This window comes from Ranitomeya imitator, chromosome 1 (assembly GCF_032444005.1).
Source record: "Ranitomeya imitator isolate aRanImi1 chromosome 1, aRanImi1.pri, whole genome shotgun sequence".
Taxonomy (NCBI): domain Eukaryota; kingdom Metazoa; phylum Chordata; class Amphibia; order Anura; family Dendrobatidae; genus Ranitomeya; species Ranitomeya imitator.
The window spans coordinates 391181287-391194887 of record NC_091282.1 but is presented as its reverse complement, the minus strand read 5'-3'; the positions used below and the strand labels follow the sequence as shown (position 1 = coordinate 391194887).

Below are 13601 nucleotides of genomic sequence, written 5' to 3'. Positions count from 1 at the left end.
TCCATACAGTTGAACGCATCTTGTGTAAAATTCCATTGATTTAAATTTTTTAAAAATCACTTGGTCTGCTGCAGTTCAAAAAATTATTTTTTCCAAAAATGTACTATTGTCATCCAGACAGATACGTTGTTCTTGTAAAATCTCAGTGGTTTCAAATTTGTAAAAACAGATTTTTTTTTTTGCTGAAAATATTGACTATTGTCATCCATGCTGTTCAACGTCCTTTGTGTAAAATGGCGGTGGCTTGAAATTTATAAAAATCGCTTGGCATGTTACACTTCACAGACATTTTTGTTCTCAAAATCTACTTTTGTCATCCATACTGTTGAGTCCTCTAGTGTTGCCACTGTTCTGATTTTGAACAATCATAGTGAAAGTCCTTCTAAGGACTCAACTTGTTCTTTTTCTGTTTCTATAGTATACATTCTACATTTAGCCAAGGTACATATGCTATAGAAAAGAGAGCGACTGAGTAAAGCCTTTAGGCAGGTCTTAGGGCTTTGAAGTCTGTTGCTAAATGTATAGCTTCTGCTAGTGAACACATTTTTTTGTGAAAATATTGACTATATTGTCATCCACACAGTTTAACGCTCTTTGTGTATTTTTTTTTTAACCGCTTGACCTGCTACAGTTCACATTTTGTGTTTCTAAAATTGACTAATGTCATCTCTATAGTTTAATGTGCTTTGTGTAAAATTCCAGTGATTTAACATTTTAAACACAGTTTGGCCTCCTACAATTCACAATTTTGTTTTACAAAAATTGACTATTGTCATAACTACAGTTGAACATGCCTTGTGTAAAACCCCAGTGGTTTAAAATTATTAAAAACTGCTTGGCGTGCTATAGCTCACATTTTTTTCTTCCAAAAATTGACTGTTGTCATCCATACAGTTGAACGTGCTTTATGTGAAATTCTGTTTGTTTAAAATTTTTAAAAACCTGTTGGCTTTCTACAGTTAACAAATTATTTTGTTTAAAAAATTTGCTATTGTCACCCACACAGTTGAACTTGCTTTGTTTAAAATTCAGGTGGTTTTAAATTTGTTAAAAATGCTTGTCCTGCTACAGTTCACAATTTTTTATTATAATGATTGTCTTTCATCATTCATACAGTTTAACATGTTTTGTGTAAAATTCCGGAGGTTTGAAATTTTTAAAGACCGTTTGGCCTGCTACAGTTCACAAATTTTTTTGTTCCAAACTTATATTGTCATCCATACAATTGAACATGCTTTGAGTAAAATTTTGGTTGTTTAAAACTTATAAAAACCACTTGTCATGTTTCAGTTCACAACATTTTTCAAATTAAATATTGACATTCATACAGTTTAACTTACTTTATTTAAAATTCCTGTAGTTTGAAATTTTAAAAAGCGCTTGGCCTGCTACAGTTCACAAAATTGTTTAGTCCACAAATTTACTATTGTCATCCATACAATTCACCATATGCATTTCTATCATTTATATCCTGGCTGCTGCATTCAATCTCATCCACCGTACTTGCATTAACTCTTTACACTCCATCCATATCAGACCCACAGTCCTCCCTCTCCTATGTATAGCACTCACAATCTTTTCACATTGTAAACTGCACAGATCCATTCAGTTCCACTATTCAACACAAGAGGTGCTCTCACAAATCACTTAACCATCTGCTCACTCTTTCTATCCTCCTTCTCCTAGTTGCAGGTGATATCTCTCCCCATTCTGGCCCCTTAAGTTATAGTAAGTCAAATCCCTCAATTGCGACAATCAGAAACCCCTCAAATCTCATTAATATTCCCTGCATGCCTTCTGCCTCTTTTAATTGTGCCCATTGGGATTCTCGCTCAGTGTGTAATAAATTGTGATGGTTGTGGACAGGGTTCCTTCCCTATCCTCTCTGGGTTAATTTGTGTATCCTCCTTTTTGTTTGAGGAGGGCTATATTTACCAGCCCTCGTCTGGGGATCCTTGTCAGTGATACATCTGTCTTGGCTGTGTGTCTGACCCCCTGGTGTGTTTGCATACTGTTTAGTCCGTTTGCTTGCTTGTGTATGACTCGGTCTGTTTCTCGTTCTGTGCTTTGCCTTGTGACTCTGTGCTAATTGTCAGTTTCTGGTTCTGACCTTTGGCTTGGTACTCTAACTTCCCTCCTGTCTGCCCCTTTTGTACTGCAGCACTAACTTCGGCTCCCCAACCTTTTGCTACCTCTTGACCATGCTTACATCTCACCCCTTCTTTGTACTTCAACAATCTCCTGGGTTGACTTCGGCATGTTCAGACTACTCTCTGGGTTTGCCGGTCACGGCCGCTACTCTGCATCTGGCTCCGCCTCCGTCCACTCCCCCAGAGGTCACGTGTTTCAGGTCCTGCGCTTCGGCAGGTAAGTTCACCGCAGCGCTCCTTGCTCTCTCTATGTCCTTCTGTAACACACGCAGACTCCTGCTGTAAGTCTGCAGCAGGGCTCCTGACAAAACTCTCCTTTATCCATGATTCTTCCTTTCTGATTCTCTTAACCTTTTGGCTCTTACTGTAACCTGGATGCAGCAGTCAGACACCACCGCTGCTGCTCTCTCATATGTGGACTACACTTCTCTCAAACCCCAAGATCAGATAACAGAGCAGGTGGAGGCATTGGTCTGCTCCTATCACCCAAATGTACCTCTCAGGGTATTCCTCAAGTACCCTCACTTGTCTTCCCTTATTTTGAGGTCCATGCTGTCAAACTCTACATCCCCTTCTCCATGTGAGTGGTGGTGGTGTATCATCCTCCGGGCCCCTCTCATCAGTTCCTGGTTCACTTTGCCACCTGGCTCCCACATTTTCTCTCCTTTGACATCCCCACCCTCATCATGGGAGACTTCAACATCCCTATTTCTTTTCCCCTCCCCTATCTGCTACTCACCTTTTATCTCTAACCTCATCTTTCTTCCTTTCGCAGCTTACTAACTCTCCTACGCAGAAAAACGGATTCTTCCTCAACTTCATCTGCTCCTGACTTTGCTCAGTGTATGATTTTACAAACTCTCTTCGCCCCCTCTCTGACCACAACCATCTTTCATTATTTATCAAGAACTGCCATCCCACTCTGGTCTCCCCCACTTTCCACACTATTAGAAATATACAGGCCATTAACACCCAGAAACTTACTAAGAACTTGCAGTCATCATTGGCCCCTATCTCCTCCCTCTCATATCCTGATCCTGCACTGAAGCATTACAGTGAAACACTGCAAAGTTCCCTGGATGAAATCGCACCTCCTATACATAGAACAATTTAGAACAGACAGCAACAGTCCCTGCACACACTGCAAACACGTTTCCTACAGCGGTGCTACAGGTGTGCCGAACGTTTGTGGAGAAAATCCAATCTATCCGAAGATTTCATGCTTAAAACATACAACACTGCCCTTCACCTCTCCAAATAAACCTATTTCAACACCCTCATCACCTCACTATCCAATAACCCAAAACGTGTCTTTGACACTGCTCAACCCAAGATTGCAGGCCCCAACCATGGATCTCCTCGCTGACAATCTGGCCAATTACTTCAAGGAAAAAATTGTCCATATCGGACAAGAAATTTTCTCCCAATCACCTCATACCATCCACTGTCCTCCCTCCTCCCTCCCCTACTGCATGTAGCTCACTCTATGGTTTTGAACCAGTCACTAAAGAAGAAATGATCAGGCTCCTTGCACCTTCCCGCCCCACTACTTGCACCAGTGACCCTCTTCCATCACATCTCCTCCAGTTCTTTTCCCCTGCTGTCACCACTCACCTAGCAAAAATATTCAGCCTCTCTCTTCTGGCATCTTTCCCTCATTTAAGCATGTCATAATACATCCATTACTTAAAAACCATCTCTCGACCAAAACTGTGCCATTAACTGTAGACCTCTCTCTATCTCTATTCTTCCCTTCATCTCTAAACTCCTGGAACGCCTGGTCCACTCCCATCTTATCCGCTATCTCTCAGATAACTCTCTTCTCGACCCTCTTCAATCCAGTTTCCACTCTTTCCACTCTACTAAATCTGCCCTCACTAAAGTCTCTAATGATCTACTAACAGCTAAATCTAATGGTCACTACTCCATGCTAATTCTCCTGGATCTCTCTGCAGCATTCAACACTGTGGATAATCAGCTCCCCCTATCCTCCAAGCCATTGGCCTCAGTGACTCCATTTTCTCCTGGTTCTCCTCCTATCTCTCTGACCACTCCTTCACTGTATCTTTTGCTGAGTCCTCCTCCTCTCATCTTCCCCTTACTGTTGGGTTCCTCAAGGATCAATGCTAGGCCCCCTCCTTTTCTCTTTGCATACTGTCCCTATTGGACAAACAATCAGTAGATTTGATTTCCAGTGCCATCTCTATGCTGATGACACACAATTATACACTTCCTCTTTGGCTTTTTAGAAAACACCAGTGATTGTTTTACCGCTGTCTCCAACATCATGTCCTCCCTCTATCTGAAACTGAACTTGTCAAAAACTGAACTCCTTGTGGTTCCTCCCTCTACTAACCTACCTGTGCCCGACATTGCCATTTCCATGTGTGGTTCTACGATTACTCCTCAGCAACATGCCCACTGTCTTGGGGTCATACTCATTCAGAGCTTTCATTCACCCCTACATCCTAACACTGTCTCGTTCTTGTTATCTGCACCTCAAAAACATTTCTAGAATTCGATCCTTTCTTACTTTCGACTCTGCAAAAACTGTTACTGTTTCTCTTACTCATTCTCATCTGGACTATTGCAACTCTTTACTAATCGGTCTCCTTCTTACCAAACTCTCTCCTCTTCAATTTGTCTTCAATGCTGCAGCCAGGATCATACTCCTCATCAGTTTTTACACTGTTGCCTCTACATTGTGCCAGTCATTACACTGGTTACCAATCCATTCCAGAATTCAGTATAAACTTATTACCCTCACCCACAAAGCACTCCATGGACTAGCACCAAGCTACATCTCCTCCCTCGTCTCATCTACCACCCTACCCCGTGCCCTCCGTTCTGCTAATGACCTGAGGCTAACACCCTCAATTATCAGAACCCCCTACTCCCATCTCCAAGACTTTTCCAAGCGTGCCCACACAATCAGATGACAGCAGCACAAAATGTGTTTTTAATCTTCAATATTTGAAAGAGGCCCTCCAGTTTTTGCCTTTAAGGGTTTATGGATGACCCTCTTGTAATTGGCTTTGTAGTGTGTGCAGCGCCATGGAGAGTGCATAAGTTCCCGAATGACACTTTCTTAATTTTGTTAGGAGGCACTCCAGTTGATGCCTTCAGGGGTGTATAGATGATCTTCTTATAATTTTTTTCAATTGTTCCACTATGTGCAGAGCTTTTATGAGTATAGAAGTAACAGAACTACACTTTGTTCACAATTATTGAATGAAGTACTTCTGTTGGTGCTTTGAAGGGTGTATAGATGACCCTACTTGTAATTTTAGGCTGGCCTAGCACTGTGTACAGACCTTTTATGAGTGTGACAGTACCACAACTACACTTTGTTCACAATATTTGAATAGGATTCTACCTTCAGTTGGTGCCTTGAAGGGTGTATGGATGACCCTGCTTGTAATTTTTGTCAGGCTTTGCACTGTCTGCAAAGCTTTTAAGAGTGAGGGGGTACCAGAACTACAATTTTTTACAATATTTGAATGAGGTATTACAATTGGTGCTTTCAAGGGTGTATGGATGACCCTGCTTCTAAGTCTTGACACAGCCTTTGATCTTAGCACATAGTCTTTATGAGTCTAGGGGTACTACTACATGAAACTTTGAGCAAAATGTGCATGAGGCCCTCCTATAAGTCTAATAAAAGGTGTATCTAACTCTCTCTCCCATCAAAGTTTTGGCAGTTCTTGCTTCCTTCATAAATTACACTGAACTTTCAAATTTTTAATGAAGATTTCAATTTTGGTTTAGTTAAATTATTTTTTTTAAATCTTTTTAAAATCTAGCTTTTTATACAAGCCATTATACAGGAAAGAATGTTTATTAACACTTTTTCCTGTAAACTCAAATTTCTCATAGATTTAGAATGTTTTGTTAGTCCTTATTTTGGGGTAAAATTGTGACATTATTACTCTCTGCAGTGATCCGAGAGTCAGAGATGCTTCCAGAGGTCTTTTCCATGATATTATTACATTCAGCATTTTTTCCACCCATTTCAACAATTTTAATTGCCCCACAGACCACTTTGTAGGGTCTGCAGAAAAATTGCTCAGATTTCCCATTGACTCCCCTTATACTTGTAAATTGAAATGAGCATCTGATGATTAAGAATTGCTCTGTTCGAGCAACGAGCATCCAAGCATTTAGTTCTCCCGTATCCCTAATCATCAAATATTCCAGTTATAGTGGTCCATTGCTGCCACTTCCACCATTGAACTAGTGGGGTGTGAAATGCTTTGAATTGTCCCTTACTCATAGTTGCTACTCAAGGTGTCTATGATGCAGCATCTGATGATGTAAAATGTATTTTTTCACAGTTAGAAGCTGTAACAGTAGCAGAGTTCGGGTCCTGCACTCACCTCTCCAGCAGATTTTACAACCTTGGATCCAGGACATCTTCAAAGAATGGCATTGCAAGAAGCTGTATTAAGTAATTGCAGTGCTGACCCCTGATGTTGTTCTGCTCCAGGAGGGGCAATAGACACTACGGGGAAGTGAGTGCAGCCCCATCCTTCTCTGACGTCCAGTTTGATTCTCCTCTCAAACTAAACTTTACAGCTAGATAGGAAAAAGTATACTTTATTTTATAAGAAAGATATCTACAAAAGTGGCTAGTCTTTAAAGATAGACTTTTAAAAAGGACATTTTAAGTACTGTACCATGCTTTAAGTGTGATTGTGGCAGAGAAGGTATACTCAACACATCACTGACTTAAGCTTTTGTTATTGTCAGAAGCTCTGAGATGAGCAATGTGACTTATATTCCATTACACAATACACTTCCTCTTCACTGATATTCTAACAAAGTAAAATGGATGTAGTAAGCAGCAAAGAGATAACTAATACAGGTTATATACAAAAATATCAGCCATTTAGGACCATAATAAACACAAGATGGACTGATAAACAAGTTAATTGTGAGCAAACCCATGCGGTGCTGATGAACCAAGTCTGCTAGGGAAAACAGAGATGCAGAATAGAAGGTGCATATTAGTGATGAGCAAGTGTGCTAATTACTCGAGTTTCTCCGAGCAAGCTCTGGAGGTCCCTGAGTATTTCGGCGTGTTCGGAGATTTAGTTTATGTCGACACAGCTGCATGATTTGCGACTGCTAGACAGCTTGAATACATGTGGGGATTGCCTGTATGTTATGGAATTCCCACATGTATTCAAGCTGTCTAGCATCCTCAAATCATGCAGCTGCATCAACATAAACTAAATCTCTGAGCACGCCAAAATACTCGGAGACCACCCGAGCTTGCTCGGAGAAACTCGAGTAACTAGCACACTCGCTCATCACTAGTGCCTATATGAAGCACATTATGATACCAATGGTGTGTGCCAATAAGAGAGCATAATAACCTGGGTCAGCAAAAGGTCCATGCACCTGACAGGGCAAAGAGCTGACACCACGCAGCAACCCTAATGATCAGTGCTAGCACCGATTACAGGTAAACTGTCCCACTAGTTAACCTCTTCAGTGAACACCGTAAAAAATTTAATACAAAATGAAGCAAAAAACAATGCTTTAACATAATACCGCTGAACAAAAGTTGCAATAAAACACAATAAAAAAGACGGTTGTAAATAACAATAGTACCTCTGATAACATTTTCTTGTCCAGCAAAAGAGAAGCTGCCAGACAGCTCCATCAGAAGAAAAATAAAAAAGTTAAAGCTCTCAGAATAAAGCGATGCAAAAATAATAATTTTTTTCTATACAATATTTTTTATTTTGTAAAAGCGCCAAAACATAAAAAAAACTATATAAATGAGGTATCGCTGTAATTATACTGACCTGAAGAATAAAGCTGCCTTACCAATTATACTATACTCAGAATGGTAAAGCAAAAAAAAAATAATAATAATTCCTGTATTGCTGGTTTTTGTTTATTCTGTCTCCCAAAAATCAAAATAGAAAGCGATCAAAAAATGTTATGTGCCCGACAATAGAACCAATTAAAATATCAGCTCATCCCGCAAAAAACAAGCCCTAACATGACACTGTCAGCCGAAATATGGAAAAATGATAGCTCTCAAAATATGGTCATGCAAAAACTAGTTTTCACAATAAAAAGCCTCTTTTAGTGTGTTACAGCAGCCAAACATAAAAACTCTATGTAAATCTGGTATTGCTGATATCGCACCAACCCAAAGAATAAAGTCACTTAATCACTCATACCGCATGAGGAATGGTGTAAAAAATGAATAAAACCAATTCTTCACATGCTGTTGATTTTTTAATTCTGCCTCCCAAAAGATTGCAGTAAGGCTTGACACACATTTATCCTGCGCTCTGCACTCTACTCTGGGCGCTTACACCGGGGTTTCTGTGTAAATGTCTGAAATATGTGATTCAAACAGTAGAAGATTCCCTATTATGAGGCAGATGGAGGTACTGTGGACGCCATAGGACCTGTGATCCGGCGGTGTCCATCTTTTTAAGATCGCATAAAAGTGCCATTGACTACAGTTTTGTGCACTTCTGAAAAGGACACCACTGAACAGAGGCCAGACAGAGTCCTGTCATTGTAGTGAATGGTCCCTCGGGGGTTTCATCTGTCACATTACACAGAGATTTAGATGAAAACCCCAATGTAAGTACTCAGCGTAGAGTGCTGAATATATGTGATCCCAAACATTATGTAAAATGTTCCCAATAAAATCTTCAGCTCAATCCACAATAAAAGAAAGTCCCCACTCAGATCTGTCATCAGTTCATGGGAATATAGGGGGCTTCCATGTTACTAGTAGCACAAAACCTCTAGCAAAGCTAAATGGCTCCTCGTTCCCCAAAAGAAATTCAGCAAATTCTCCACTCCCAAATCCAAATGCCCCCTCCCTTTTGAGCCCAAATGTACCTAAACCACATTTAGCACCCACTTGTTTGCTATTTCTGCAGTGATTAGAGCCCTCCTAATTTACAGGTGCGTGTCTCTAGAAGCATGAGCTGGGTATAATGTACTGGTCACTACAACGGCAGTTTGCAATTTTCACACAGCAACTTCCACTGCTGCTTGTTTCTGGAAAGCACCCATGCAGACATAATCATCACTACAGCTGTAGATAAATTCCCAAAGGGCTATAATTTCCAAAGTGGGGTCACATGAGGGGAATTATGCTTTCTTAGCACTTAGGAGCTCTGTATATGGAGTTTGCAAGCTATTCTTTTAAAATCTGCACTCCAGGAAACAAATAGTGCTACGTCCCTCCCTGGTCTCTCCGTTTGGCAAAGTTGTACAACACAGCCACATATGGGGTATTTCTACATTCAGAAGAAATTGTGGGACACATATTGGTGTCATTTTTACCCATTCCCAGTGCTAAAATGTAAAATTTGGGGCCAACACACAATCTTGGTGGTAAAAAAGTAAACTATTTTTTCTTCACTGCCCAATGGTATAAAAGTCTGTGACACACCTGAGGTGTCAATATAATAACTACACCCCTAGATGAATTCATTCAGAAGTTTAATTGGTAAAATGGGGTTACATATGGGGGGTTCTGCTGTTCTGGCACCTCAGGTGCTCTGTCAATGTAACATGACATCCTTAAATAATCTGCACTGTAATATGGCTTTACTTCCCTTCTGAGCTTTGCACTGTGAACTCAGCAAAAATTGCACAACACACTTTCGGATACATTTTCTCCTTTTACCCTTGTGAAAATACAAAATTTGTAGCTAAAAAGATTTTTGTGGGAAACGTGATTTTTTTATTTTCACGGCTTAATGTTATAAACTTCTGTGAAGCACCTGGGAGATCAAGGTGCTCAATACACGTGTAGATAAGTTCTCAAAGAGGTCTAGTTTCCAAAATGGTGTCATTTGTGGGGTATTTTCACTGTTTAGGCACATCAGGAGCTCTCCAAATGCGACACGGCCATCAAATTTTGCATTCAAAAAGTCAAATGTGCTCGTTCCCTTTCAAGCACTGCCATGCGCCATAACAGTAGTATTACCCCACATATGGGAAAATCAGGGTACTCAGGAGAAATTGCACCACAAATTATATGAAGCAATTTCTGTTACCCTTATAAAAATGCAAAATTTAGAGCTAGAAAAGATTTATCTGGGAAAAATGTGATTTTTTTATTTTCACAGTTCTATGTTATAATCTTCTGTGAAGCACCAGTGGCTTCAGGTGCTTAAAACACATCTAGATAAATTCCATAAGGGGTCTAGTTTCCAAATTGGTGTCACTTGTTGGGTGTGTCCACTGTTTAGGCACATCAGGGGCTCTCCAAACATGACATGGTATCCACTAATTATGACAGCAAATTTTACATTCTAAAGTGAAATGGCGCTCCTTCCCTTCTGAGCCCTGCCGTGTGCCCAAACAGTAGATTTAACCCATATATGGGGTATCAGCATGATCAGGAGGCATTGCACAGCAAATAGTATGGTCCATTTTCTCCTGTTACCTTACAAAAGTAAAAACAAATTAGGTCTAAAAGAAAATTTTTGTGAAAGAAAAGTAAAAGTTTATTTTTTCCTTCCACATTCACAAAATTCCTGTGAAGCACGTGAAGGGTTACTACTAGTGATGAGCGAGTGTACTCATTCCTCAGGTGATCTCCGAGTATTTGTTAGTGTTCAGAGATTAAGCTTTCATTGCGGCAGCTGAATGATTTACATCTATTAGCCAACTTGATTACATGTGGGGATTCCCTAGCAACCAGGCAACCCCCACATGTACTCAGCCTGGCTAATAGCTGTAAATCATTCCGCTGCAGTGATGAAAACTTAATCTCCGAACACTAACAAATACTCGGAGATCACCCGAGCGTGCTCGGGAAAACCCAGGCAACAAGTATACTCTCTCATCACTAGTTACTACACCTCTTGAATGTGGTTTTGAGTACCTTGAAGGGTGCAGTTTTTAGAATGGTGTCACTTTTGGATATTTTCTGTCATATAGGCCCCTCAAAGTCACTTAAAATGTGAGGTGATCCCTAAAAAGAAATAGTTTGGCAAATTTTGTTTTAAAAATGAGAAATCACTGGTCAATTTTAACCCTTATAGCTTCCTAACAAAAAAAGTTAAAAAAAATTGTGCTCATGAAAATTAGACATGTTGGAAATGTTATTTATTAACTATTTTGTGCGATATGTCTCTCTGATTTAAGTCTTCAAAATGTAAATTTTGAAAATTGCTAAATTTTCAAAATTTTCACCAAATTTGTTTTTTTTTCACAAATAAACGCAAGTCTTATGAAAGAAATGTTACCACTATCAAAATGTACAACATGTCATAAGAAATCAGTCTCAGAATAAGTGGGATCTATTGAAGCTTTCAAGAGTTATTACCTCATACTGTGACAGTGGTCAGAATTGTGAAATTTGGCCCGGTCAAGAAGGTGAAAATAGGCTTTGGGGTGAAAGGGTTAAAGGGGTTGCCCCACAAGCAAAGTATATTTTATTGCTGTGCAGAGATAATCATATATATTTTCATGAAGTAAACATGTTTCTGCTTGTTTAAAAACAATGTTTTCCCTAACAGAAAAAAAATGTTTTACCTCACAGAACACAGCAGGGACACATTTCTAAGATTATCTCAACACAGGAACATTTTTTAACACATCCATTTGCAGAATATATTATTATTCCAAGATCTATCTATTAATGTACTGTGTTTGTGTGGCAATAATTAATAGTTAACTACATTTGTTTTGGACAATATAAGAAACCTTGAACTCTGATCATTTCATGAGTGTTATTTATTCACTTTTTGCAGGAGCAGGTGGCTGGTCTCCTCATATATCTAATAAGTACCAATGGCTTCAAATTGACTTAGGAGAAAGGACAGAAATTACTCGAATTGCCACACAAGGCAAATATGGAAGTTCAGACTGGGTAACAAGCTATCTACTATTGTATAGCGACACTGGGAGGAACTGGAAGCAGTTTCATCAAGAGGAAGGCATTTGGGTAAGATTTTTTAACAATAAAATGAGTAACTACATCAATATTTTCAAAGTTTTATTAGCATAAATTGTATTGCAATATAATGATGTAATATTCTTCATGCTTACCTTTAAAGGAGCAGACGCAATTAATAGATGATCTATTTTGTATTATATACAGTTATATGAAACAGTTTGGGCACCCCTATTAATCTTAAGCTTAATGTTTTATAAAAATTGTTTCTTTTGCAACAGCTATTTCAGTTTCATATATCTAACAACTGTTGGACACAGTAATGTTTCTGACTTGAAATGAGGTTTATTGTACTAACAGAAAATGTGCAATCTGCATTCAAACAAAACAAAACAATACGAGGGTCATCCCTCGTCACTTATACTTTGACCCTTGGCCGAGTGTTTGTGATCCTCTTGTGCCTGTGCCTTGTGCCTGTACTACTTTATGCTTGCCTGGTTCTGATCTGGTTCTGTCCCCGTTAAAAGTTCTGCTTGTCCCTCTCTGCACTGCTATCTCCGTGTATGATTCCTTGCCTACGTTCTGACTATTCTCTGCTCGCCCCTCCTGTACCGTGCTGCCCTCTCTATGTATGACCCCTGTTTTTCCAACCTGAGTCCCTCTATCCTCTTCTCCAGGGTCCCTGTAGCATCCTGCACTCATCTCCAGCAGCAGGATGCTAAGCCCCGCCCCTATGGCCACATGATTGCAGGTCCTTCTGCTTCCCGCTATTCTCAGCGTCCCCTTTCATCACGCTGCTCAGGTCCCATCTGCCTGAGCTTTCCCTGCGGCATCTGACCCCGGGCTCTCCTGCAGGGTGGGTGAGTCACCCTGCTCAGCCGTGGCAGATTCACCTGCGCTGACAGGATCCTGATAGAAATATAGTGGAAGCAAGGAGATTTGCGTGGATGTGCAGTGGCTGTGGCAGGGGCAACACTGTAGAGAGTTATGACTGACAGTGCGAAATATATGACAGATTGGAGCAAGCAACAGTAGTCCCGTGCGTACAACAGTATTGAGCAGATAATGGATAGCAAGCAGATGGCCAGTTGTGTGTGGTCCATTGGCACTGTACACAGCACAGTGTAGAGGATAGTCATTGATCAGTGGGGAAGGCAGATAGATGGTATGACGGATTTAATCATTGACTTCATCTGTCAGTGAACAGGAACATTATGTCTGTGTAGATTGCAGAGAAGTTTGCCCATCTGTAATGTGAGCGGAAGGTGTTTACATAACAAAAGCTTTGCTGAAGAGGTCACTGAACTTTTCTTGGTCATAAACCCATTTAGAATCTGGAAATTGTAAAAAATTGTTCCTCTTTGTTTGTATTGTAAGCATTCAAAGGTGTGGTTTTCCAACGCTCATCACTTTGCTTCATTTTACTAATATGTCTGTCCTTCCCAAATGACAGCCTTTCATTATCTTCATCCTGCTGCAATGGTTGGTTGTTATGACTAGGGTTGAGCGAAATGGATTGGACAAACTCAAAAATCGCCGACTTTCGGCAAAGTCAGGTT

At 40.1% G+C, this 13601-nt stretch overlaps 1 protein-coding gene across 1 annotated transcript in view; it reads left to right on the top strand.

The window, feature by feature from the left end:
- Nucleotides 1-13601, top strand: part of CNTNAP4 (contactin associated protein family member 4) — an 820352-nt gene that overhangs the window by 214979 nt on the left and 591772 nt on the right. The window contains exon 3 of the mRNA XM_069762123.1: nt 11900-12093. Within this exon, the coding sequence (XP_069618224.1) occupies nt 11900-12093 (194 nt within the window). The remainder of the gene's footprint in view (nt 1-11899; nt 12094-13601) is intronic.